Genomic DNA, 23,503 nt, shown 5'->3' on the forward strand with positions numbered 1-23,503 from the left:
TGTTGAGTACACATCTGAATCTAATTAGGTAGACTTCCATCTTCCAATACTTCAAAAGCTCAGAACTGATAGCCCCACAACGTGCACATTCTGTCCACAGTACTCCAAGCTTTTGTAATTGGGGAAGAAGCTTTCCTAAGCTGAGTGCACATCAAGTCTTACTAAAGGTAGTACAAGGGGGAGAATAGGCTCAAGAAAGTGTTCTTTCATGGTCACCTTCTGTATGTGACTAAACTTCCCATATGAGTGCACAGAAGTCTACAGACACTGGAACTGACTTGTAGTGGTTTACACACTGGAGAGTAAGAAAGCATGTACTTCAATCTCCTCCATGATTCAAGAGAATCAGGGTCAAGAGGGTTTGTTCCAGATCATGGAGACCACGTGCAATGGTTTAAAGCATTCAACATGATAGAATTTGCATTAGGATAGGGATCACTCTTCCCAAAATTTTGCTTGAGATACTGTCCTGTATCCACCTGATGTTACTTCAACCCTTCTGCTTTCCTGAGAACTTGTTTTGAAGAAATCATATCCCATTACAATGGAAGAACTGACTTCTCACCTTCTAGTGACAGCATGAAGTTGTAATCCTTCTACATTTGCTAGGGGAGAACAACAGCCTCAATTATCATAATGACAAACTAAAGCAGGGGATATGGTTACTTAAAGAAGACTTACTCGGCATAAGTTGCACAGAAGAATGTTTAAAGTTTTTCTGAGTTGTACTGAATAAGCAGAGGACTCTCTAAACCAGAAAGACTGGATCAGGTTAAACAAGGCAATTTACTAAAGACAAGATTCCAGCTTTTATACTAATGAAAGTTTTGCTGTCACTTTCTCTGGGACAAGAAGTTCGTTGCCTGACTGTGCAAACATCTGGATTTTCTATTTGGTTCACCATGTATAGTAGCAAAGCTAAAGAGAAGAAATAGTCCAAGTTAAACATGGCCTTTTTTTGTCAATGTGTTTGACAAATTAAATTTAATCTCAAGTTAGTTCTAGGCTTACATGTCATCTTGGCTGAAAGAATAATCTGAGTAGAAGAGTGAGCTTTGACAGAAGCTGAAGTAATGTTATTTCAAAGGAATTAAATCAGCCTCTACCTTAATATTGCCAAACTTACTAGAAGGGTTTTAAGTTGTGTGTCAGAAATGTGAGACTTGAGCTGAAGTTTCTGGTCTGTGTTCTAGAGTTTTGGTTTCCTCCTGTCTTCGGTTGATAGGTATACTGATCTGTGGTACAACTTATGAGATGCTTAAATGAACTTGATGTTTAAATAATCAAAGTAATTTTTTATAAAAGTGATACAGGCACGTGGATAAAATTTCTGTATAAGAAGGGATTATTTTTAAACCTGAAGCTAACTTCTTGTCCTTGATGTCCCTGGCATGTTCCTTACCATAAATCAACCATAGTTAATTAAGCACTGGCATAAATTTGCACCCAAAAGCAAAATGAGATATAATTTTAAAAGTTCATTCCTTGACCGCAATGACTTTTTAATGTTAAACAAAAAAACAGCAACAGAAAAACCCAGTAGAGCTTCTTTGGGATGAGGGCAGACTCTAAGCTTTTTTCCTGAACCATTTGTTGTAGGTGGCTCTTCAAATACGTCATTAGGCAACCTCTTTGGATCTAGTACCTCACCTTCTAAAAGCAGAGCACAGCTGCTGCATCATGTTGGGGGATCAGTTTATGAAGAAAACCAAAGTGTAATTTCCTGGCTGGAAGTAATCTAGCAGATGAAGTTCAATACCTAATTGCTCTCCTTCATTGCAGTAGCTCACACAAAGCAAAGATTGAGGCAGGATGGTGGGGGGAAGGGAGAATCACTGTAGAAAAATGAGATTTCTAGCCTGTAAGGGCAGGAAACTGTCTTGAATTCAATTCGTACAAATACATCTAGAGTTTGCCTGCTCTGTGGCATGATCCCATATGTTTGCCTAGCCTTCATCATCCTCAAGCACAGTGCTTTGAACCCGTTCTTGTTTGCACAGCTGGGGGCCTGGGGTTGAAACAGAAGTGGTGCTTTAACTTAGGCTAGACTCTTCACTTTGCAGGTGGGATGACTCAAGGAATAAAAGTATTACAATATCCTTCTCGTAAGTCCCTCTGTCTGGGGGAAGTGCCCACACAAGGATTGGAACTTGTTAAGGTCCAGGACTTCGAGAAACTTTGGTTTAAAAAAATATGCTTAAACCATACAAACTTGTGAGCATTTCCAAAAAGGAAATACTAAAATAAATTAATCTCTCCCAGCCCCCCAACACATGGCAAACTTCCAAGTAAGCTCACTTTGGAAGCCTTTTATTGCTAGGTAGGTTCTGAGGCTGCACCGGCACTTTCAGGACGGAGGCTGGACACCATGGTCAGCTGCTGTGGGTTGTGTTGGCTCTGCCTGATACCTTTCTGTACGTGGAAGACTGCAAGCACAGTCCCATCTCTGCCAGAGTTCCTAAAGCTTTCAAATTTTCCCTTTGTATTTCTAAAAGCCAAGCATTTTGGGTCTGTGGCTTAGAACAGCAGCTTTGGCATCTTTGACATCTTTGCTAGGCCTCTGGTTCCATGTCGGAAAGCTTGGCTGAAGTCCCAAACTCATGGTTGAAGTACGTGTGCCCTTCAGGCAACCTGCTATGGGGGTGAGAGTCCAGCCGTGATTAAAACTGGGACTTGACTCCAGCTCTGCTTCCAGTATGGCTGGTTGCACCAGTTTGGAGCCTGAAACCAAGGCATAAATCTATGAGGTTAAAACTGGGAAATGTGAAATGATGCTTTCCAAGAACAATAAAAACACCCAGAAGTTTATAGCCTCCTCTAATGTATGAAATTGTATGGTTTTCCTGGGGAATTCTCCCTGGAAAGGATTTGCTTGTTTGTACTTAGCAAGGCCAGTCTTGGTGCTTAGACTAATGGGTGGGTGATCTGTGCCATATGAACCTACCTAGCTCAACTGCTTTTATCCAAAGATACACTGTAAGGGTCTTCTAACCTGAAGTCAGCCAAAACAGGAGGAGTAAGGCATTGCACATGCTGCTCTTTCCATCTCTAATCCTAAAATCAAAAACCTCACTTTTGTTAGGCAGGAGCCTGCATTATTAATCAGAGGCCAAGCTGCTAAACAGCAGAGGCACCTCCTTTTGATCTGTAGAGGATTCTTGTCTTCTTGTTTTGTTTCTCAATAGACTTCAATTTTCCCATGTTCTTGTCCCTTGCTCCCTCTTTCCCTTGAAGCCTTGCTAAAGCATATTACCCTGGTACTGCAATGCCTTGGTCATTTCTTGTTCCCTTCATCACAAAGAGCTGTGCTGTTCTGTTTGTGCTTATAATGTACCCAGATGGTGAATAGAATGAGTGACCACCAAGCTCATTTTCACTTGTGGGGTCAGACCTTTCTCTGCTAAATAACACAAGTGTTCCCAGCTGCTGTGCAGCTGCAGGGAGTCTGCTTTCCTTCACAGGCATTAAAAACCCTTTAATCAGTGTTTGTTGTTTGTCAGCAGTGGTGTTGAGGTGTGGAGAAAAAGAACAGATATGCTTTGTTGGCAAAGTTAACTTCATTCTGACCTCTTATCTTTCCTTTTTCTTTTCAAGTCTGAAGAAGCAGAAAGCAGTTTGGGAAGTGGTTTCTGCAAGCACCTGTGTAAATGTATTTGCTAAAGGAGGAGGTTTATGTACAGATACAACATTTGACATAAAAAGATGCTCTAAGAGCTACATTGAACTGGGAGCTCTAAGGGACACAAACTGACTGGTGTAGATGTGAGATCTCCCTTAATGTAAGCAAATGCTACAGAAACACAAATAGTCTTGTCTAGTTACTTGTACTTATTTTAATACTTGAGTCTGCATTGAAGGGATCCCATTTGCAATCTGATTAGTTTTAGCATTGTCTTGGAAAATACATTGTTTTGCTAGTTATTGTAGGTTTTTTGTTTGTTTTGGTGTTTTGTAGGTTTGTTTTTGTGGGGTTTTGTGTTTGTGGGTTGGGTTTGTGTGTGTTTTTTTTATTTTGTTTTTAGGTTTGCTTTTAAAAGTTCTTCTGTCATGGAGGAAAAGGGAGGAGAGAAAAGAACTGATAAGCCAGTGAGTGACACCATCTCCAGTCCCATTTGTTTTGGATGTGTTCTGCTCTGAAACAAATGGGAACACAGGTATCAAGAAGAGGCTTTGAGAAATCTCAGAGCTAAGATACTTATTTACCTCTTCTTTCTAAATGATGCTTGGAAACCTGCTGGTGCTTGCACGTGTTTGAAGGGTTGCTTTTTCTGTGGGTCCAGATCTGTACATGTTGCATGTCTGTGTGTGTACAGCACTAAGCACTGCTCTGTGAGCATTGGTTCTGTTGTTTGTGAAGTCTGTTTGTATGGGTGTCCTGAAGCTGTTAGGATAGCTGTTAGGCTTTGATTTGAGCTTTCAAGGGTCATGATAGGACATTTGGTGTTGAAGACGGAATATTCTATCTTGCTATGCTTCCCCTGAAAGGACCAGAGAATCATGTTACAGCCCCGGCTGTGCCTAGGGAGTAGCCAGGCATCAGGACACCCTGTGGACACTGCTTAGCAACATCTCCTCCAGTGACCAAGGTGCCCTTTTGGAAAAGGGCCGTGCTCCTTGGAAAAGCAGTGCCTGCTTGCTTGAAGGGAATAAGGGACTGAGAGCAAGTAACTTATGAATTGTAGTCCAAGCTGTTAAAATGATAGACTGGAGCGCTTGTCCTGATGGGCAGACACATATTTCAGCATTTGTACAGTGTTCTTCATGTGGCTGAGGCTGCTTACAAAGGCAGGCAGTTATCGTGCTCTCAGGCAAAATGCTAGAAAGAAAACTCTGTGCTGGGTGGGTGGGGATGGACACTCAAAATGGCCAGTATGTTAAATGTCTCTGGATGGTCTGTGTTGATATCACTTCTGTAGCATGAACATTTACCAGCTAGAAGCAGGACAAAGAACCACCAGTTTACTACCTGAAAGCCACCAATGTGAAGACAAGGGCTCTGAGATAGTGGAGAAGGTGTCCTACGATAAGAGGAAGTTTTTAAAGCCCTTCAGTAGTATCTCCAAGAGATACGGCTTTTCTGGCAGTGCTATCTGATCACATGAGAAGAACCCTGATCAGACAGGCATGATCCTGGATCCTTCTGGAAATTAATGCAGACTTTTTACAATTATAATCTAGCCAAACTAAAACAAGAACCATCTTGTGCAACTAGGTAAACCATAAACTTTTTTGGCAAGGCAGGTGTGGCAACTTCAGTGTCTGGAAAGCACCTAACATGCTGTGTGGGCTCCCTACTGTACTCCAAATTACAAATGCTGAAAAGACTTTGATTTTTTAATATATTTTTTTTTCCTTATAACATGGATCTTGGCTTAATTTGGGCAGGCAAGAACTTCATAGACTTCATTGGGGTGCTCTGCATGTTTCCTCAGGCCCTCATAATTAATCAATACACAGCTGTTCTTCCCCATCTCTTTGTGAGGAGGTGCTGGGAGAAAGCTATTCCATAGCCATAGGTTTAGTTTGTTTGTCAGCCTTGAGAAGGACTTTCTGTTCTTCAGAGATTCCCTTTCTGGAAGCAGGCCTGCAAGGCCCCCTTTCTAATAAGTATTTTGTACAGGCTGTAGGACTCTTAGGTGAGTTTTCATGCTAGAAGCGGAGTTTTCATTAAGTCTGTAATGTGGTTTGATGCTGGGAACCAAGAGTCTCGCTTTTTCAGTGCGCCTCTGGATGACTCCTGTCCGTGCAACTCCCTTCTGACACAAGGAATTTGCACAAAAAAATTCATGCCAGTACCTCGGGCCCTCAGAGTTGTGATACATGGCAGATGCATGCATTCCTTCTGAACCAGAATGGCTTCTGTGTTTAACTGGATACTTAATGGCTGTATGTGCACCATACTGTACTGTTGAGCAGCACTGCTTTTAAAGCCTGTTTATACAGACAGCTGAAAAGTCTTGCAAGTCTTTCAAGGTCTCTGACATCACATGCTTGGAGGAAGCTTCAGCATCTTCAGCTTGCTGCTTTTTGCTGTATGTTTAGTGTCACTGGTGATCTTTGCACCTCAGGGGCTACAGAAAGACATTACTTTAGCCAGAGCAATTCCAACCTCGCTTGTGATAGCCCAACCCCTGACAAGAACTGGGCAAAAATCTGGTCCAGCTTTACAGTGTTTTTATAGTCTAGTCCAGGTCTCTATAAACCATTTAAAATTGCCGTCAGGTTTAAATTTTCCAATTTCCCATTTGGAACAGGTGTTGCCAGGTTATAGAAAGTGTTGCAGAAAAGGAACAAAAACATTTTTAAAACTCTGTGCTGTAACAAATTTTGGCAAGTCTGACGGATGAGATATTTTTAAGAAAGATTGCCCCACCGAAAGTAAAACAAATGCAGACCTTGCTTACTTCTCCCAGCTGTCATGTTTAAATAGGGCTTTTAGTAATGCATGAGTCTTCAAAAGATCCAGCAGCACAGACCTAATATGTTTTTGTATGAAAATGCGCAATTTCTCAATTGTTTTTCATCTCATTTAAGTAGGGAGAGAAAAGGGGTGAAGAACCCTCTTTTAAATGTCAAAAAACAAATTTCAGAGATGCATGTTCTTGGAGTGGTTAAAAACCAACCCAAACTAGGCTTCAGGCAATGTTTTTTCAACAGTTTTAACCTCAAAGGATAGAGCAGACAGCTTTGTAGGCAACTGTAACACCAAGGTGATTATGGCAATGACTCACACTTCCCTGTAAGGCATCCAGCTATCAACACACTTGGAGAGCCGTGGCTTTGTGCGTACAGGCAGAGTGTCAGTCAGTGCCCACTTGCCAGCCAGCTCCAAGCTGCTGAGCTCCTAATGGCTTTGACAGCAAGCTGGGATATTGGTGTGTTAGAGAGCAACTCTGGTCCCCTCAGGCTTGAGAGAGGCTTAAGAAATGGGAGCTCGGTAAGGGGATTTGCAAGGCAGGTTTAACTTCCCTTTTCTTTGCTTAATCCTCATGGGACTTGTTTCAAGAGTCTTCTGAAATCTTTCTGTGAGCAGGTGGTTGGGTTTGGGTAATAGTTAAAGGTCTGACTGATTAGCCACTGAGTAGGGTAGCATGGGAAATGAAAAGGGCTGTTGCTGTTGTGTCCTACCAAACCTCTATACCGATGGTTATGGAAAGAAGGCTAGCAGTCAGGGTCCTCAGGAAAACAGTATGAACTTAAGAAAGAGACTTGGGTGTCCTTACAGGCAGTAGTTTACTGTTGTACTAAGGATACAACAGTAAACTACTGCCAGATGTTGGGATTTGCAGGGAACAAGTGGAATGAAAACGTATTTATATTCTATGTGGGTTTCCCCATCTCCAAAAGATGAGGCAGAAGCCAAGCTGTCTTCAGAGAATGCAAACAGTGGTCACTGTGGTACAGATGAATGCTTCTGGGCAAGGAATTGGGAGACTGGAGTTGTTCATATCGATAGATTGACAAGAAGAGTGCGACATTTACACAAAATAGGCTGCATCTGAAGTGAATGTTCAGGAAAAGATTTATTCAGAAAGATGACCAATTCAGACTTAGGTAAAGAAATAGCTTTTCACTTAGTGTGCAGTTAGACTGTGGGATACATACAATGCAATTGCCAGCCAGGCAGAATGTCGTTGGGAAGGAACAAAACATGGCTTTGGAAGTGTGCAAGGTATGCTGTTGCAGGTGCTATCCACAGATGATGTAAGTAATGCTTTAAAAACAAATAACTTGTGATATAAAGCTGGCCGCATTCATGGTTCAGCTGCCAAAGCCAATCTTGATAAGTTATTTGGGTTCCTTGGTGATAAGTTTCTTGTGCCTCTGACTAAAATTGTCTGGTACCAGATACTGTTTGCGGCAGGGCACTCGGCAAGCTGGGCTGTTGTGACTCAGTATTGCCCTTCCCGTGTGGGTTGTATTTGGCGTTGCACATCTTATGTTTTCAGAGGTGAGGCAGAGTGAGTAATGTTTCCGTTCCGTTAAAGAAAATGGAATGGCAAAGACCCTTAATTCTTTTATTTTTTTTATTTTTAAAGATGTACGTGTTTCATTTACAGTTCCCTTCAGGCAAAGTCAGCTTTGGTAGGCAGCTTTAACTGCATTATAGCCCATATTGCTATTGTCATAAAACCAAAATACACTGTGTTCTGTTTTAGGAAACCAAACAAACCCAATATGTTTTGTTTTCCTCTCTCCCTCCTTGTTTTCCATTCCTGCAGTTTCTAATAAGTGACCGTGACAGAGACCCTCAGTGTAACCTGCATTGCTCCAGGTCCCAGTCCAAACCCCTCTGTGCCTCTGATGGCAGAACATATGAGTCAATGTGCGACTACCAAAGAGCCAAATGCCGGGAGTCAGGTCTGAGCGTGACACATCGTGGCCGGTGCAAAGGTAGGTGGATTTCAAGTGCTTTGGAGGGGAAGAATGGGAAGTCCTCCCTCATAAGAAACTGGATTCTTAGACCCTTGAGTTTAGTTCCATGCTCTGTGACTAATCTGATTGAAATTGTGCATTCATGTGAGCATGGGTATCTGAATCTAGGCTTAGGTGGCAGGAGTAAGAACTGACCGAATTATAAATGAGAAAAGGGAAAAAAGCCAGACGTCACTGGAAAAGGGCTGAAATGTATGTCTGCAGAGCAGAAGGAGCTGGCCCATGGAAATGAAAAATCACATTCTGAAAAAAGATCTTTCGTGCTACCTGTGCCATTGAGGAACTGAGAGACCTTTGAGTGATAGGAATACGGAATGGGAAGCCGTCCACATTAGCTATCTACTCCCTTTTCAGATATACACAGCCTTTCTGTATTGTGCTAGTTAAGACAGAATTCATGTAAGGTTGTATGTAGTCTTTTATTTTTTTTTCCCTGTTTGCTGTTACATAGCTTCTTAAATGTGAAAATATTGTTCCTCTCTCAGTTCAGCTCTTCAGGATAGTCTAAAGATGAAGTTGAAACTTCCTAAAGGAATATTGGTGTTTTGTCACACAAATGGTTTGCTTGGAGATATTCAGGGCCTGCCTGGACAAGTTCCTGTGTGATGTACTCTAGGTTGCCCTGCTCTTGCAGGGGGGTTGGACTAGATGATCTTTTGAGGTCCCTTCCAACCCTTGGGATTCTGTGATTCTGCAATGAAGTGAAAAATCAAGTTGAGTGCGTTTTCTGGGAGCACAGTTGACTCTGAAGGCAGATGGTACAGATGTTTTTAGCAATTGGTTAAAATGACAGGAGAAACTCATTAAAATCCTTGTGGAAGCAGGCATATGTTGAAGCCTGGCTTTTGTTTATGAAGGCTTTTTTACTGTTACAAAAATGCATCTTTGTCAGAATTACTTGTTCTAGAATGAAAATCCCTTTTCAATGTATTAACAAGCTTTATAGCTTAGATGAGTTATGAGCATGACATCAAATATTGCTCTCTTTTTTTAGACAGTTTCTCATTTGGGGGTGGAGGAAACAAGCTTGCTTGTATGATTTTATTCTTTTTTTTTACCTCACCACTGCTAGCTTGCTTTATGGCAGCTTCTCTCCCTTAGCTATATAATACTACCAATAATATAATCCTTAGAAAAGGACCTTTGTATCATGCTGCTTTGTTAATACTGGAAACCCAGAAGCTTTCTTCCCAGAGTCTGAGAAGCAGTTGGACTGTTGCAAGTGATATATTTTTGAGTATCATAATAAGAAATGGTAGGGGGGAGTCCTGTTTTTGCTTTTATCACTTGAGCAGTGTCTTGGATAAGCAATTTCATGTCTGATACTGGCATATAAACAGGCACTGTTCAGTCACTTAAAACTTGGGGTCTGAAATATGGTACATCCATATGCAAAAACGTTGTTTCTGGAAGTGGAAAAAGTGTTGATTGCTGAACTATACAGCCCACTGTATATCATGATTGCAAAGAGTCCCAGGGAAGTAATTAAAGACTTTCTTGTCTTAAGCACACATAGAGTATACTTTCATTTCTGCGTTCTCAGACACAACTGAAATGTTTAGCTGAAAATACTCACATTTTCCTTTCCTCTTTTCCTCTTGCTGTGGGGTACTATGCAGTACATAATAATGTGTCAGTATTTGACAACTTCAGATCTTGCTTTTAACCCACTAACACTCCCATGAATCCCTGGGAAGTAAGATTATCCTGTCACATTCAAATTTAATCTTGCTGGTCATTTCCATGTGTGCTGCTATTGAAAGGTATTAGGAATATGACCTCTAATTGCACATAAGATGACTGTTCCTGGCAAATACAGACAATCGCAAGACAGGTATGCCTAACTACAGGCAGTTGGCCAGGTCTGTATCTTGTACTCACACAAAGGAAGGTATCACCAGCAGTGTTCTAGCTTTTTCCACTACTGCGATAGGGCACCAGCTTTACCTTGAACAGCTTTCATAACTTCTGTGTGACAAAGATGCTCTGCAGAGCAACTCCCATAGAACTGGAAGGGGTCCTGTGAGCCATTGATCCCAGCCACATGCAATTGTGGTAGGTACTGTATCCAAGAACTTATCCTTATGAAATGAAAATTTTTAAATTGTGCTTCCTTTTTGGAGTGGGTGAGAACAGGTAACCAAAATAAGGAAAAGAGGAAGTATATTGTGTACAGCGAGGCATAGTCCTGCACTCCATATTACTATAGGTTTTCAATTTCATATGCTGATAACTTGAACTGTACTTGTGCCAGGGCAAGCAGAATGGTTTCCATAGTGAGAACAGAACCTTTTTGATTCAGCTTAGCTCTCTGCTCTCTCTCAAGAAGCCAAGGACCTCTAAAGATCAAATCTTGCTAGCCCTCTGGGAACTATAACTCTTATACAGCTCTTGCGCCTTCCTAGCTTCCTTATGTGCTTTTCAGTGAAATTCCTTCAGTGCCAAATTATCTGAACTCTCTCCGAACCCTCGCTCACCCATCAGAAAGGGCTGGAAGTCAGGAGTAGCTTAAAATTATCAAACGATGGCATCCATGACAAATGGAGCCTCATTGGTGAGATTCCAGAGAACAGTTCCAGATGGTGTAGCTGTCCTTTAAACAGCACAGCCAAGCACTCCTACCTGGATCTTTTGTCAGCAGGCATCTTAAGATCTGATGTCAAATAAGAGTTCTGCCTCAGAACTTGCAGAGATGAATGACAAATACTTGTTAAATGAGTACTGGCAAATTGTTAAGATTATGCAGTGATCGTTAGGGTGTTATTTGATATGTGTGGCTTAAAACACATTTAAGTTTTATGTTGTCTGGTTGTTTTCTAGGGATTTGTTTGGCCTATTTAATTAAGAAGGGGAGTGGGAGTGATCTGAAAGCTTCCCTTTACATTTATAATGCTGGTTTTGAAGGGCTGCTGGTATAGAGCTTGTTCTTTGGTCACAAGTCACATGGGCACCTGGAAGGATGCAACTTTGGCTAATGTACTGGAAAGGAGTGTCTCCTGACTAGTGATGGTGTGTTGAAAGGTAATCTTTCTCCTCTGCCTACTGTTCTCTTTGGACAGTAGATGATATTTTGAAATCACTTTCTTTTTAGCTTACTTGGTAGATCCATGTGTTTTGTCTTTAACTTGCATATTCCTAGTCAAGGGAGAATGAAGTGAGTCCCTTCTTGGCAGTAGTTAGTCAACGAAATCTGAAATGTCAATTTCAGTCGCTTTGCAGATTTAGGAATGTGCTAAATAAGGTGGGGAACTCTGCAGTAGAAATAGTATGCGAGTATCAAAGGAGGAGAAAAGCATGTCAGCATAGATGGAAGTTCAAGATTCTATGCATAAGACTTGCCAGAAATGAAGTGGAAAACCATGGCATGGGAAAGTGGAGAATGACACCCTGTGGGACAGATGGGCACGTTTTGGTAGTTTGCTCAGGTTCCATTTTTACCTCTTTTTTTTGTAAAGATGCAGATCACTGGCTGGAGCAAATGGGTGTGAGGATGCTGACTACAGTGTAGCTGGACTGCTTTGTGCCTGGTGGGGACCTGGCCTGTATGCGAGACCACTACCTAATGGAACTAGGAAAAGTTCAAAAGCTGTTTGGATCAATTTTTGCTCTTTCAGCTTTTAAGTAGAATTAAAATTAAATATCTAGGTTTTTGTGATTGCATCATATAGATTTGCTGCTAGTGTTATGTGGATACCTGGAGAAGTTTTACTTGTTCTACTTTGTATTATTAAGATAGATTGGGTCATTATACCATGGTGTGCTGTGTCAAAATGGCCTCTTCCTGTTGAAGAGAGGATGCTGGAATTCTTGGGGCCTATTCAGGAGCAGCGTGCTCTGTATTTATGAGGGACATGGTGGTCTCATTTGAATAAACTGTTAATGGGTAGGATTAGCCATGGTAACCAGCTGACTTCATTGCAAAATCCAAAATTATGTGCACCTGCAGTCTGCATATTAGGTCCCAGATGTCAAAAACATCACTTGTAGTTCACAGTCTCCTAGTTGCCAGCTACCAACCTATGAATGATTAGTCTCTAAAAGGCAGCTTTCTGAGCTGCAGTAAGTCTGTCCTAAGTTTTGAAGATATTAGAAGTCAAATTATTAAACAGCTCTGCTTTGGAAAAAAACCCTCATTCTGTTTTGGTTTTTCACCTTATGTAAGGGAGGGGAGAAAGTCCTATTTAGTCTGTCTGTACTGTGAAACTGGATTGCATTAATGCCATTCTGTTTTATAAGCTTGGGGTTTGGTACTGCAGAGAACATTTTTAAGAGGTAAAAGAAGTGCTGGAACACTCAGGTAAACAATTGGAATGTAGAATAGGGTATGTGAATCTGCATCATAACATCAGGCTTTAGTAAAATTTATAATGCATCTTACTTGGGGTGACCCATTTGGCAGCTACTTTTAAATGCTTGGCACTTATGTAATATTTTACATTTTCTAATTAACATAGCAAAAATAGCAAGGTGAAGTCATCCCACTGAAATCACATGTTGATGCAAACATTATAAAAATACCAGCCTGTGGAGTGAGCACATGAAGGATTGACAGTCCTTTTAAAAACAAACTGGTAAATGTTGATATTACAGGCACTGTTTTTACTGGAACTGAACTGTGAAACGACAGGCAAAAAAGATAATGGTATGCACACACCTCCCTAGCCAGGTGGTTGTTCCAAATCAAGGCTGTAAAAGGACTGGCATGACCTTTGGAAATCAATGACAGAGGACGGGAGAAGTAATCAGGGGTGAGTGTTCATGAACAGGAGAAAACTTGTGTGTCTTCTCTGCACTGCAACAGCAGTTTGTGGAGAAGCATGACTCGAGTCAAGGGTTGAATTGCAAAAGAGGATGCTGCAACAATGATGAGCTCTTAAATGCTGTGTTGTGGTGGTGTGCTACCCCGTGTGGTCTACTGGGTGCTAGTAGGGATTTCAGTCTATAAAGGCCAGTTAAAATTGCCAGGAATGACATAGCAGCAACATGTTTTTACTATCATTTTCTCACATAAGGGCTTGATTGTGTCATATTTGTCTGCTCCTTAGGCAAACTGGATAATGATCAGAGTTGGTCTCCCTTCTGCCTGGGATCTTAATGTATTCGTACTACACGGGATACCATAAAATGATTACAAGCGATGTGGTGAAACATGCATTTTCAGTCATGTAGTTGTGAGTGTGCCAGCTCTAAAGTAAATGCTATGTGGAAATGCTTTATGCTTCTGTTTTATGTTGGAGAGGAACCAGATATGCCTGTCTGCAGTCCTGTATCCTTGGATGGAGAGACCAGAAACACACTTTCATTTGTCAATCTGTGCTTTGATTGTCATGTGAGAAATTTACAACTCTTTTCCCTCCATACTTTATATGTGCAGATCTGCATAATCTAATGCTAAAATGCTGATTTTTTTGCTACTTAGTTGTCTCCTGTGAAGCAAAACTTGAAGGTGTTTTTAGCCAGACAGCTATCTATAAAACAGAAGGTGCAGCTGCACCATCTGGTTTTGTAATAATGTCCTGTGTCATGCCAAGCAAGATTAGACTCCTAAGCTTGAACAGGAGATCTGCAGGTGGATTGGTGTTCCCATTAATAGCATTGCCAGCGCTTCCTTTTCAGCTGAAAGAACAAGCATGTACTGGAAGGGTCAGTACTGCTGGCAGGACCATTCTCCAGCAGAGTTGTGCAAACAAGGTCTGATCATCTGGTCACTTTGGCAGGTAGGGGGAAGAAAGGAAATTCCAGCTTAGAGGTTATATTATGGTTAATTAGAAAAACAAGTACCGCTTCTCTAAATTCAGTGGAAATTTTATTCAAGAAAGTCTTTACATTCTGTGAGTAACAATCTTGCTTTTTATACAAGCTCCTAATAGGTCCACCTGAGATCAAAGTTCCATGTGCTAAGGGTATTGTGCAAGCACCCTGCAAACAAATTACAGCCTAAAGATGAGAAGGTGCACCAGGCTATAGGGAGGTGAGGTGACTGACTTGCAGTCACTCAGTGGGTCAGTGGCAGAGTTGATGCAGGAACTCTTGCTTTGTAACCCAGTGCCTAAGCTACAGGTTTTTGTTCTGAACACTATTGCTGTGAATGACTTTTTCCAAAGAGGAGGGTTTGATTTCCATAATTTAAGAAGATTCGTGAAATCCTGTTTGGGGAGTAATGTGATGTGGTTAAAATGCAACTGTGTTGGCAAAGTGGAAACTTGTTCTCTTGAATCATCAGTTGTGTAAATAAAGTTCTCAGCTTGAAAACTTTGGTCATTGTCTTTATCAAAACTATTTACAGCATTGTCATTGATTTCTGTATCTAGATATGCTTAGATGGAGATCATTTCTATTGCCATGCAATGTGAATTCAGTTGATCTGAGAACCCAGACTGGCTTTCTAGTTCAGTGCTGGTATTAGTGATTCTGTTGTTGAAATCTATATGAAGCAGAATATGGGATCTTCAAGGATCCAGTGGAACTTTTTTTTTTTGATAACCAATGTGGTTTCTGTGCCTGATAGAATGGGGATTCAACCTTGATCACTTCATATAGTGCTGCTGAAAAATTCTGATGATCAGAGTTTGCAGTTTCTGCACTGAAAAATCTTACAGGCAGTGGATTCATGGGAAGAGGAAGAAGGTGCTAGTCCCTGTGTCAGATTCTCTTGGAAAGAGATGTTTGCTGTTTTTCTTCTCTTTCTAGACTGAACAGCAGTACTGTGAGACATCATGTTTTTAAGTGTAAACACTGAGTCAATCTGTATCTATGGAGGGCAGAACTGTCCTCTGACCCATCAATCATCAGTGTTAGACTTATCTGGGTTTATACTCTGTAACAGTGAGCTGGACCTGGAAGGGGTTAAGGTCATGCTACCTGCTGCCATCATCTGAAGTAAGTGCAGAGCTGAGATCTTAACTCTTTCAAGCTCTGCTTGCAGAACAATGTTTTTTTTCTTGGCAGCAAAGTGAGTAACTGATATGAGAAAGTATAATGCACACCTGGTTGTGAGTACTGGGAATAGAGGTAGAAGCTGGGCTTCAGAAATGCACAGGCAATGACGTATCTACCTTATCTGAAGGGTACGAAGGTGGAAGTTCAGATGGGTGGCTGGTTATTTTAGCATCTTATTGAGAGAGTTGCTCAGAGAAGAAGCTTTGCTGGGGTCATCCTTTCTTCCACATTACTCACTTCTGGGCCTCAGTTACTTGGCTTATACTCAGCCATCAAGTTCCAGGCTGCTCATATTACCGTAAATACAACTCCTTCCAGGAAGGCCTTTCACTGTGTGGGCACCCTGCTCCAGCACTTGTTGGAAGAAGCTTCCAGACCCCTTGCATGACCATAAAGACTATTAACTAGCCAATTAGACATCTTTTTAATAAGTGGCTCATAGTTTGATTGTCTAGGCTCTTATTTGTCTTTGGGATCATGATTGCTAACTCCTTGCTAATGTGTAGGTAATGGTCCTTGATGCCTTATGTTTGTTGTTTTTGTTTTTCTTTAAACCAGCAGCTGTGTGGTGCATCTGGTAGCTTTCAAAGAGGCCAAATAATGTTTGCAATCTAAGTGAGTTTTGCTTCTCTTTTTGTAGATGCTGGCCAAAGCAAGTGTCGGTTAGAGAGAGCTCAGGCACTGGAACAGGCAAAGAAGCCCCAGGAAGCAGTCTTCATCCCAGAATGCAATGAGGATGGATCATTCACACAGGTAAAATTTCTACTGGCTTCCTTCTGCCAGACTCCCAGTGGCTGCAGCAGATTTATTGTTAAAGCATGAGCCAAGTGATGGCAGCATCATGGGTCCACACTGTCTGACTTAGTTACTCAGGTGAAAGTGTTGAAGGCTGGGGACTTGTCTAACCAAGTGGAAGCTTTGATTCAGTCACCGTATCTTAAACCATATCTTAAAAGACATATATGTAATGGCATCCACCTCCAGTGTAGCACAGAAACAAAACCAAGTTGCCTGGGAGTTCAGTTTTTCTCTGAAGATGAGCTGCAAAGATAGCTGTGGCTCTCACAGAGCAGGGTAGACCGAGCTTCTCTTGCTGTTACCTGTGTTTCATCTGTCCCACCAAAAAAAAAGAGTGGTCTATTAAGCCTCTTACTGCTGCAGGATACTTGTTAGTGACAGATGACACTTTCCTGTTACCTGCCCTGTTGTGGTTTGAGGGTCTGGCAGAGAGGTGTTGAGACAGCTTTTTTGGGTTTTTGATTCTTCACTTGCTGGAACTAAATGATATCCTGAGACTGTAGACTGACTCATAATGCTGCTTCTCTTGAGAAGCAATTATCTCAGGCAGGGCTAGGAGAAGAGGCTTATGGTTTGTTGGCCTTTAATAATCTGTGAAAAATGAATAATCAGTCCTGGTCACTGATCATCCTTCAGAACAGTTGAACTGGGAGAGGTCTTGCATCACACAGAATTACACAGAATTCCAGAGAAGTTGTAGTTACCGCAAAAAGAAAGCCCTCATTAAGGAAATTGAGAGGAAGGGTATGTTTTACTAAGGCAGGGTAGAAGCGAAGAGTGATACTTTGTTTTGTTACCACTAACATATTGAGTAGCATCCTAGCGCTAACTGAACTGGGTGTTAAAAACGGCTTGTATGCAGTTCCCTTGCATATAAGGGTAGGAGGGGAATGCTGTCTGCTCCCTTTGGCATACATCTCAAAAACCAAAATCCTGCAACCCTTGTGACCTCCATTTTGTGAACTTGGGTAAATCACACAATGTTTTTTTTTTGCCTTAGCCTCCCTATATCTAAGACTGCTGTAGAGATCTGGTGCCCCAGAGAAATTGTAGGGTTCATTAGCTATTGCTTGCAAAGACTTTAAAGTAAAAAATAAAAAAAATAGCTCCAAATTAAAATCAATATTCACTTCAAAAAGATGTGAAAAGAAAAAAAGCTTTGGGATTGGTTCAAACACTTTGTGATGCCTAAGGGGAAGAGGAGAGGAAAGATTACGTTCTTGTGATAACCCACTAAAAATTTTATTCCCCTCCTCAACCTTACCTTCCCATTATCTGGTGTGTGGGAGTGTTTTTGATTTGTTTTTTTAATGGTGAAGTGGAAAAAGTTGTATCCATCCTGCCAATTTTGCATACTCTTTTGGAGCAGCATCATATTGTGTACAGTGTGGACCATCTTGGGAAGGTGAGGAGAAGAAAGAAGGTGGCTACAGCTTCTTGCAGTCTAACTACACTTCCAGTTGTTGAAATTTGATTTTAGTATAGAGCTTCTCAGATTATGTTGGCACTGGAGGGAATACTTATAAAACCTACCACGGTGGGCCAACTAAATGTTTCATGTTAAACTTTACAGTTCAAGAAAAAAGGGAAAAGGAAAGCTGACTTTCCACTTTCTCTGTCATATGTCCATCAACCTCTTCAAGAGGAAAATAGGAGGTGCAGGTGAAACTTTTAACCTAATAAGCTGGAATGAGAGTGCGGTTGATAAAGCTCTGTTTTAGGTCTATTTGGAAGGTTGGTACCTGCATCTGGATTATGGAGCAGTTGCTGGGCCTCTTTTCTGCACGTTCCTAGGCCAGTGTGGCTTGCCAGTGGAGGGGCAGCATGAAACTGCTTACAAAAATCGTGTTTTCAGCTGGCAGCCAAGCAATATTTCACATTCTTCCTTCATCCAGTCCTATCTGTGAACACTAAAATGCTTTTGTTTTACCTGGCATGATGAAGGAAGCCTCTGATCCCTTTGTAGCTGCAGTTAACTGAAATTCATATCATTCCTTGGATCATAAAAATACCCTGTGTTCCACATACCTCAGGAACCAGCTTCGTCATTTATATTGTAGCAGTTTAAGGTCATTGTCCCTGCATAAGATGTGAAGGAAAAACAGCTTCCAAGGAAGCTAACCGGTTTCAGCCTGCCTTTGAGACAAGTATTTCCCCTAGCTTCTGGTCCAAATTAATTAAACTTTGATTTTAAAAGGATGTCTAGAAATTACAGTTTTTGTGAACAGTCTAAACAATTTTTGCTTCCAGCAACTCATAAATAGGACTCATCTGGTGAAGGTGCTCTGGATACTGCATCTCTTGTGCTGATAGTTGGCACACCCAGATTCTGCTTTGCAGGGAAGCTCTGTAGGTCAGTTATTGAAGTCCTCAAGGTCTTACTAGAGTCAGCTCTGAACTGTTATTAGTTCAGTACCCAGAGAATTGCTCCATCCAAACTCAGAAATCTCAGCTGGGAAGTCCAGAACAGAACAGCATCTCTCAACAAAGTTTCTAGGAGAAAAAAACACCATACTCTTCAACCTTGAGTCGCCATCCCAACAAGAATCCAAGCAGAAGCGTATGCATCAGGGTATGCCTTGTATGTAGAGTTGGCTAGGGCATTTTTTTAAACAACTTTCCCCCTTCTATGTTACTGCTATTGGAGGAATTATTTGGGTAGAAGAAAAATTCTGATCACAGAGGAAACAAAGATGCCTGCCCTATATTTAGAATACCAAATGCCTTAATTGTTGCAGCACTCAAGACGCGGATGACTTGCTTTTAGTTCTTGAGCTAAACTTTCTAGTAGATGCAGGTTTGAGAACTGCATTTGGTAGCTGTAATTATATGAACACAGAAGCTTCAAGGTCTTAACCAGATAGAACTATTGCTTTTCTGGTTTATCATCGTCCTCTTGATTAGAAACTGAATTGCAGTCTCTAGGGGTTAACACTGAAAGCAGCCCAAGTCGCCCTTTCCAGTTCCTGGGATTGCACACAGTACAAAACTGTGTGAATACGGAGCCAGATCCACTGCAAATTGGGTGGGTCTGTTGGGAGAGTGTAACTACTCTGCTCTTCTGTGACAGGCAGCAGGTACTGCATGGGGACACCACGCTCACCTGATCTCCTCCCCTTCTGTTTCCCTGGAGGGCAGCTGACTCTGACACCCAACAGTTGGATGTGGTAACAAGGGTGAAAGGGAGGAGGCCCTGAAGGCAAACACCTTGGTCTGTCTAGCAGTAAACCCTGCATTAGAGAGAAATAGTGTGTGTCTTAAACAATTGTGTAATCCTTATTTCATTGTCTATAAAGTCTACTCTGAAAATAAATGGAGCCACTGAATGCTTGGATCGCTGATTTTTCTAGGCATGGCTAGTTATAATGGCTTTTGTGTGCTGCATGAAGAGGAGCAGCACCTGTCAATTCACTGGTTTTCAGAACTGTTTCTGTGCACCATGTGTGCTGCTTCCATGATTCTGGGGGCTTGTGTATCGCAAAGATCTTATCAAATCCCTTTTTAAAACTGCTGACACACCTAAAAATGTGGCATGGATTTGTAGCATGGAAGAGGTGGTGGCATTACAGGCATGATGGGATGACTGAATGGGAGCAGATGTGAGGAACTGCTAATTCTTTATATTTCAGGCTTAGGGGCATATTACTTCCTACAACAAAAGGCCTCTGCAGTTAGTCTGTGGTAATATAAGGATTCAGATGAAAATGAAATTTGAGTTGTTCACAACATAAGAATATTTGTTTCATACGAATAATTTCATTAATTGTATAAAACGGAGGTCATGTACTGTTTTGCAAAATTGACATGACTGAAACCAGTTTCTGTTTCCAAGACTTGCTCTCTCCTTTTTGCTGTTATGCTGTATTTTGCATAAATGCCATTCCCTTTCCATGCTGCACTTAACCTGCTGTGATCTGTTCTTCATAAACAACAGCCTCTATTGGGTAATCTGCACACTTTCTTTTGCTGCCTAGTGCCATTGGGCTTGTTGCCATGGGTTGAGAGAGACTTGCATTCTTCATAGTTTTCCCCCAAGCAGTTTTTTAGAAAAGGTTGCTGAGGTTTTAAACAGGAGCTGTTTCAGACAGATTAATATGAACATGAATAATATTAACTCTGCTTTGGGGCTGTAATCTTGTGGGGCTTTTTGTGGTGTGTCTTGCTGTGGATTCCTTTCCTTGCAAGTCTGCATACAAGTGGCTGAGAGCAAGTCCTCGGTTTCTTAGCATTTCTTTAAGTCTAGGACTCAAAACTGCAACTGCTGGTGCAGTTAGGATGCAGCACTGAGATTTCTCTTAGAGCAGGTGCATCAGTCACACCCGGCATCTTTTGACGGGATCAGTGAGAGGGCTGACTTTGTCAGAGCAATTTTCTGTTATTAGATAGTTTCCAGAGCACTCTCACATCTGGTCATAGAAGTCTGCTTGGAAAGAGTGATCTGTATTATGTTCCATAGCAGTGGTTTCATTCTGTATTATGCTAATGTGTGTACAAAGTATTGTTTTCTCCTAAGTTTGACAAGCAAACCCTTTCTAAAGTCATGGGGAACCCTCTCAGCCTTCAGTGTGACTACATGATCCAAGTCTGTTCCTCTGCATTGGCTAGTGTAGCGTGATGCTGAGCAGAATTACAAACTTGTTTCTTAATGCAGCGTGGTGCTGCAGGGCACTGTGTAGACATGTCCCGCATTCCCTGGATACTGTGTATTATTCCATTATTCAGTGCTCATACTCTAGCAATACTAAGCTCTCAAGGACTTAACCTTTCCTTTCAGAATGAAAGAACACAGTCTGTCTTGATAGATTAAAGAAACTCTTTCTTCATAAAGAAACTGGGCTTTAATTAGTAGGTGCTTCTGGCTTTTTCTTTTTTTTAAAGCAGTAGCTGGAGCTCTCTGCAAATATTGCTCTGCAGATTTGTCTGCTGCATACGCACTTGGCTTTCTTCCTGCGGCTCTCACTGTGTTTCTTGTTTGTATATTGAGCTAAAGATAACCCATGGATGGGTAAGGAGGTTATATGTAACATTTCTTCAAAGTACCACCAGTCTAGAGCAAAGAAACAGATTCTTAAAGCAGGAATGGGCATCCATAAGCACAGTGACAATATAATGTCATTCTTAACTCTAAAGGGTCACATTCTGTGTGTAAGCAATGACCCTCTCTTGGGGATCCCTCTCCGCAGCTAAAAATGGTATCTGTACCGGAATGTGTGTTGGGAATGTCCTTGACGATGGATAAGATTCTTTTGCCACAAATCACTTATTTCCCTGGTCGTATGAATAATGAGATTCCTGTAGAGCAAGCATTTATTGAATGGTGCATAGACTTGAGGGAAGTGGCTGCTGCATAAAGCCCTGTTGGGAATATGTGTCTGCACAACATCATTTAGGAAGAATTAAATGTGAGGAGGGAACAGAAAAAAGTGACACAAATGATTTAGGGGGCTGGAGTCCCAAAGAAGCTCAAACTTAAGGCGCAGACTGATTCATAGCTCCCTAAAATTTTGCTAAAGGCAAGGCAGGCTTCTGACAATAGTTAGCTGACTCCTAGTCTAGCAGGAAGTATAAGGTCCAGGGTCCAAGCAGTACAGCAAGACATTCAAGCCTCAACAAAGGCATTGCCACTTACGATAGACAGCCATCAGGCCAGTGTGTCAATTGTGTGCCACTAACTTAGGTTCAGAGGACTTTCTAGATGAGCATGAGTGGCTCAAACAAAGGAAAGGCTTGTTTGCCCAGTGACTGCCCCATCCCTGGCAGTGTTCAGAGCCAGGTTGGACAGGGCTTTGAGCAGCCTGGCCTAGTGGAAGGTGTCCATACCTGTGGCAGGGGGATTGGAACTGATTAATCTTTCCAACCCTAACCTAACCTTTCGAACCCTAACCATCCTATGACTAAAGAATTGCTGTGTGACCCTGAGGTTTCTGGGTCTGACTGGATGATCTACTGCCTTGAAGCAATTTGTTTAGCTGTTTTTAGAGTGTATACAAGGAACACCTGGGTGCAGTCAGGGTTTGGAGCCTTGCCTTGCGCTGTAAGTGGGGGCAGTAGCTCTGCTATTTGCCCTCACCCTCAGAAGTGCCATTCAAAAACTGGATGTGTTTTTAATTCTCTCATAGAAGGAATGTTTTTCTGCCTCCATTATGGAAGAAGCCAGGAAATGTCTGACTGATCTGCAATGGGATAGGAATCAGTTACCAAATTCTTCATCTGAACAGCAGTGAAAAGCTAGTTTGTTCCTGTACTGAGCCCAGTTCTTGTCCAAGGTGCTCTCAAGCCTCTGTTTTCTTCCTCATACATGTGCAAGCAATTTCTCTCCCATTTCTGGTTTCTTTTGGAAATAAACCTTTTGAGCCTCTGTCAAATGGCTGTAAAGGGGTGCTGCTCTTTGCTTGTTGAGAAGCTGTGTACTGCTTGGGAGGTTGATTCTGACATTGCCAGTGAGATGCTGAAGAAACCAAACACCAAACAGTGGCTTCATTTTCCCTCAGGAAGTTAAGAGGCAGAGTTGTCTGTCACTAACTACATTTTTAATGTTTTCATATTGTAATGAACTGGTGTTCATCATACAACTGGATGAGAGCAGGCATGTATTCATGTGGCCAGTGGTTAGTATGTCAGGTGCTGTTTGGTTTCACACATTCTAATGGCAGGGGGGATAGAGGAGCTGCTTCTACACCTGTAGTTTGGGCAGTGGTGGTAGAGCAGTTTCTGTTGGGTTTGTCCCTCATGCATCAATCCTTGAGTTGAGGCACAATTGAAATGACATATCTCTCCTTGCTGAAAAAAAGGAGTGGTGTGCTCCTGCATGATCAGATGTTAAGGTGGAATGTGTTGGGAGATCTCAAAGGATGTGTAGGTTTTATTTTTCTGGGTTCCTATTTTGTAACTTAAAATGTTCTGCTATTGAACAGGCATATGTGAATTTGAGGTGTCAAACTCCGATCTGTCATGTGCCTTTCCAGCAGTAATGAGTGTTCTGTAGCTGCAGCTTGGCTAGGAATCGAGCCTATATTGTATGTAGAATTGGTAATGTATTTTCTCTGACACAATACTTAGCTTTAGAAGATTGAAAGCCAAAATTAACTCAATAACTGAAGATTACTGTGCAGTAAACAGGTATCACTTTTACACAGTTACTCTTTTGATTATAACAGCGTTTAAAAACCTTGGTACTATGCAAGTAGGATTAGAATAAGATTGAATTTCAGGTAGGAGATTTAAATGGGATTTAGAAACAAAACCTCAAACCTAAGATTATTGGAAAAAATTACAGTAAAAACCTGAATTCTCAAGATTTCTTTTAGAAAGTGCTTTGGAACAGTTGACA

The 23,503-nt window shown here is 41.5% G+C and overlaps 2 protein-coding genes across 8 annotated transcripts in view; one reads left to right on the top strand and one right to left on the bottom strand.

Annotated features, from left to right (window-relative positions):
* The window catches only part of SMOC1 (SPARC related modular calcium binding 1), a 136,830-nt gene that overhangs the window by 36,124 nt on the left and 77,203 nt on the right, over positions 1-23,503 (top strand). For all 7 annotated transcript variants that reach the window (XM_061380305.1, XM_061380309.1, XM_061380303.1 and 4 more), the window contains exons 2-3: positions 8,223-8,394; positions 16,016-16,128. In XM_061380305.1, coding sequence (XP_061236289.1) covers positions 8,223-8,394; positions 16,016-16,128 — 285 coding nt within the window. The remainder of the gene's footprint in view (positions 1-8,222; positions 8,395-16,015; positions 16,129-23,503) is intronic.
* LOC133226619 (cytochrome c oxidase assembly protein COX16 homolog, mitochondrial) overlaps positions 11,257-23,503 on the bottom strand; it is a 299,200-nt gene continuing 286,953 nt past the window's right edge. The window contains exon 5 of the mRNA XM_061380355.1: positions 11,257-11,268. The gene's annotated coding sequence lies outside the window, so the exon portion shown is untranslated. The remainder of the gene's footprint in view (positions 11,269-23,503) is intronic.

The sequence above is a fragment of the Neopsephotus bourkii genome, unplaced genomic scaffold, assembly GCF_033783945.1.
Source record: "Neopsephotus bourkii isolate Nb327-2 ecotype Australia unplaced genomic scaffold, CSIRO-AGI_Nbou_v1 NB_1792, whole genome shotgun sequence".
Classification (NCBI taxonomy): Eukaryota; Metazoa; Chordata; class Aves; order Psittaciformes; family Psittacidae; genus Neopsephotus; species Neopsephotus bourkii.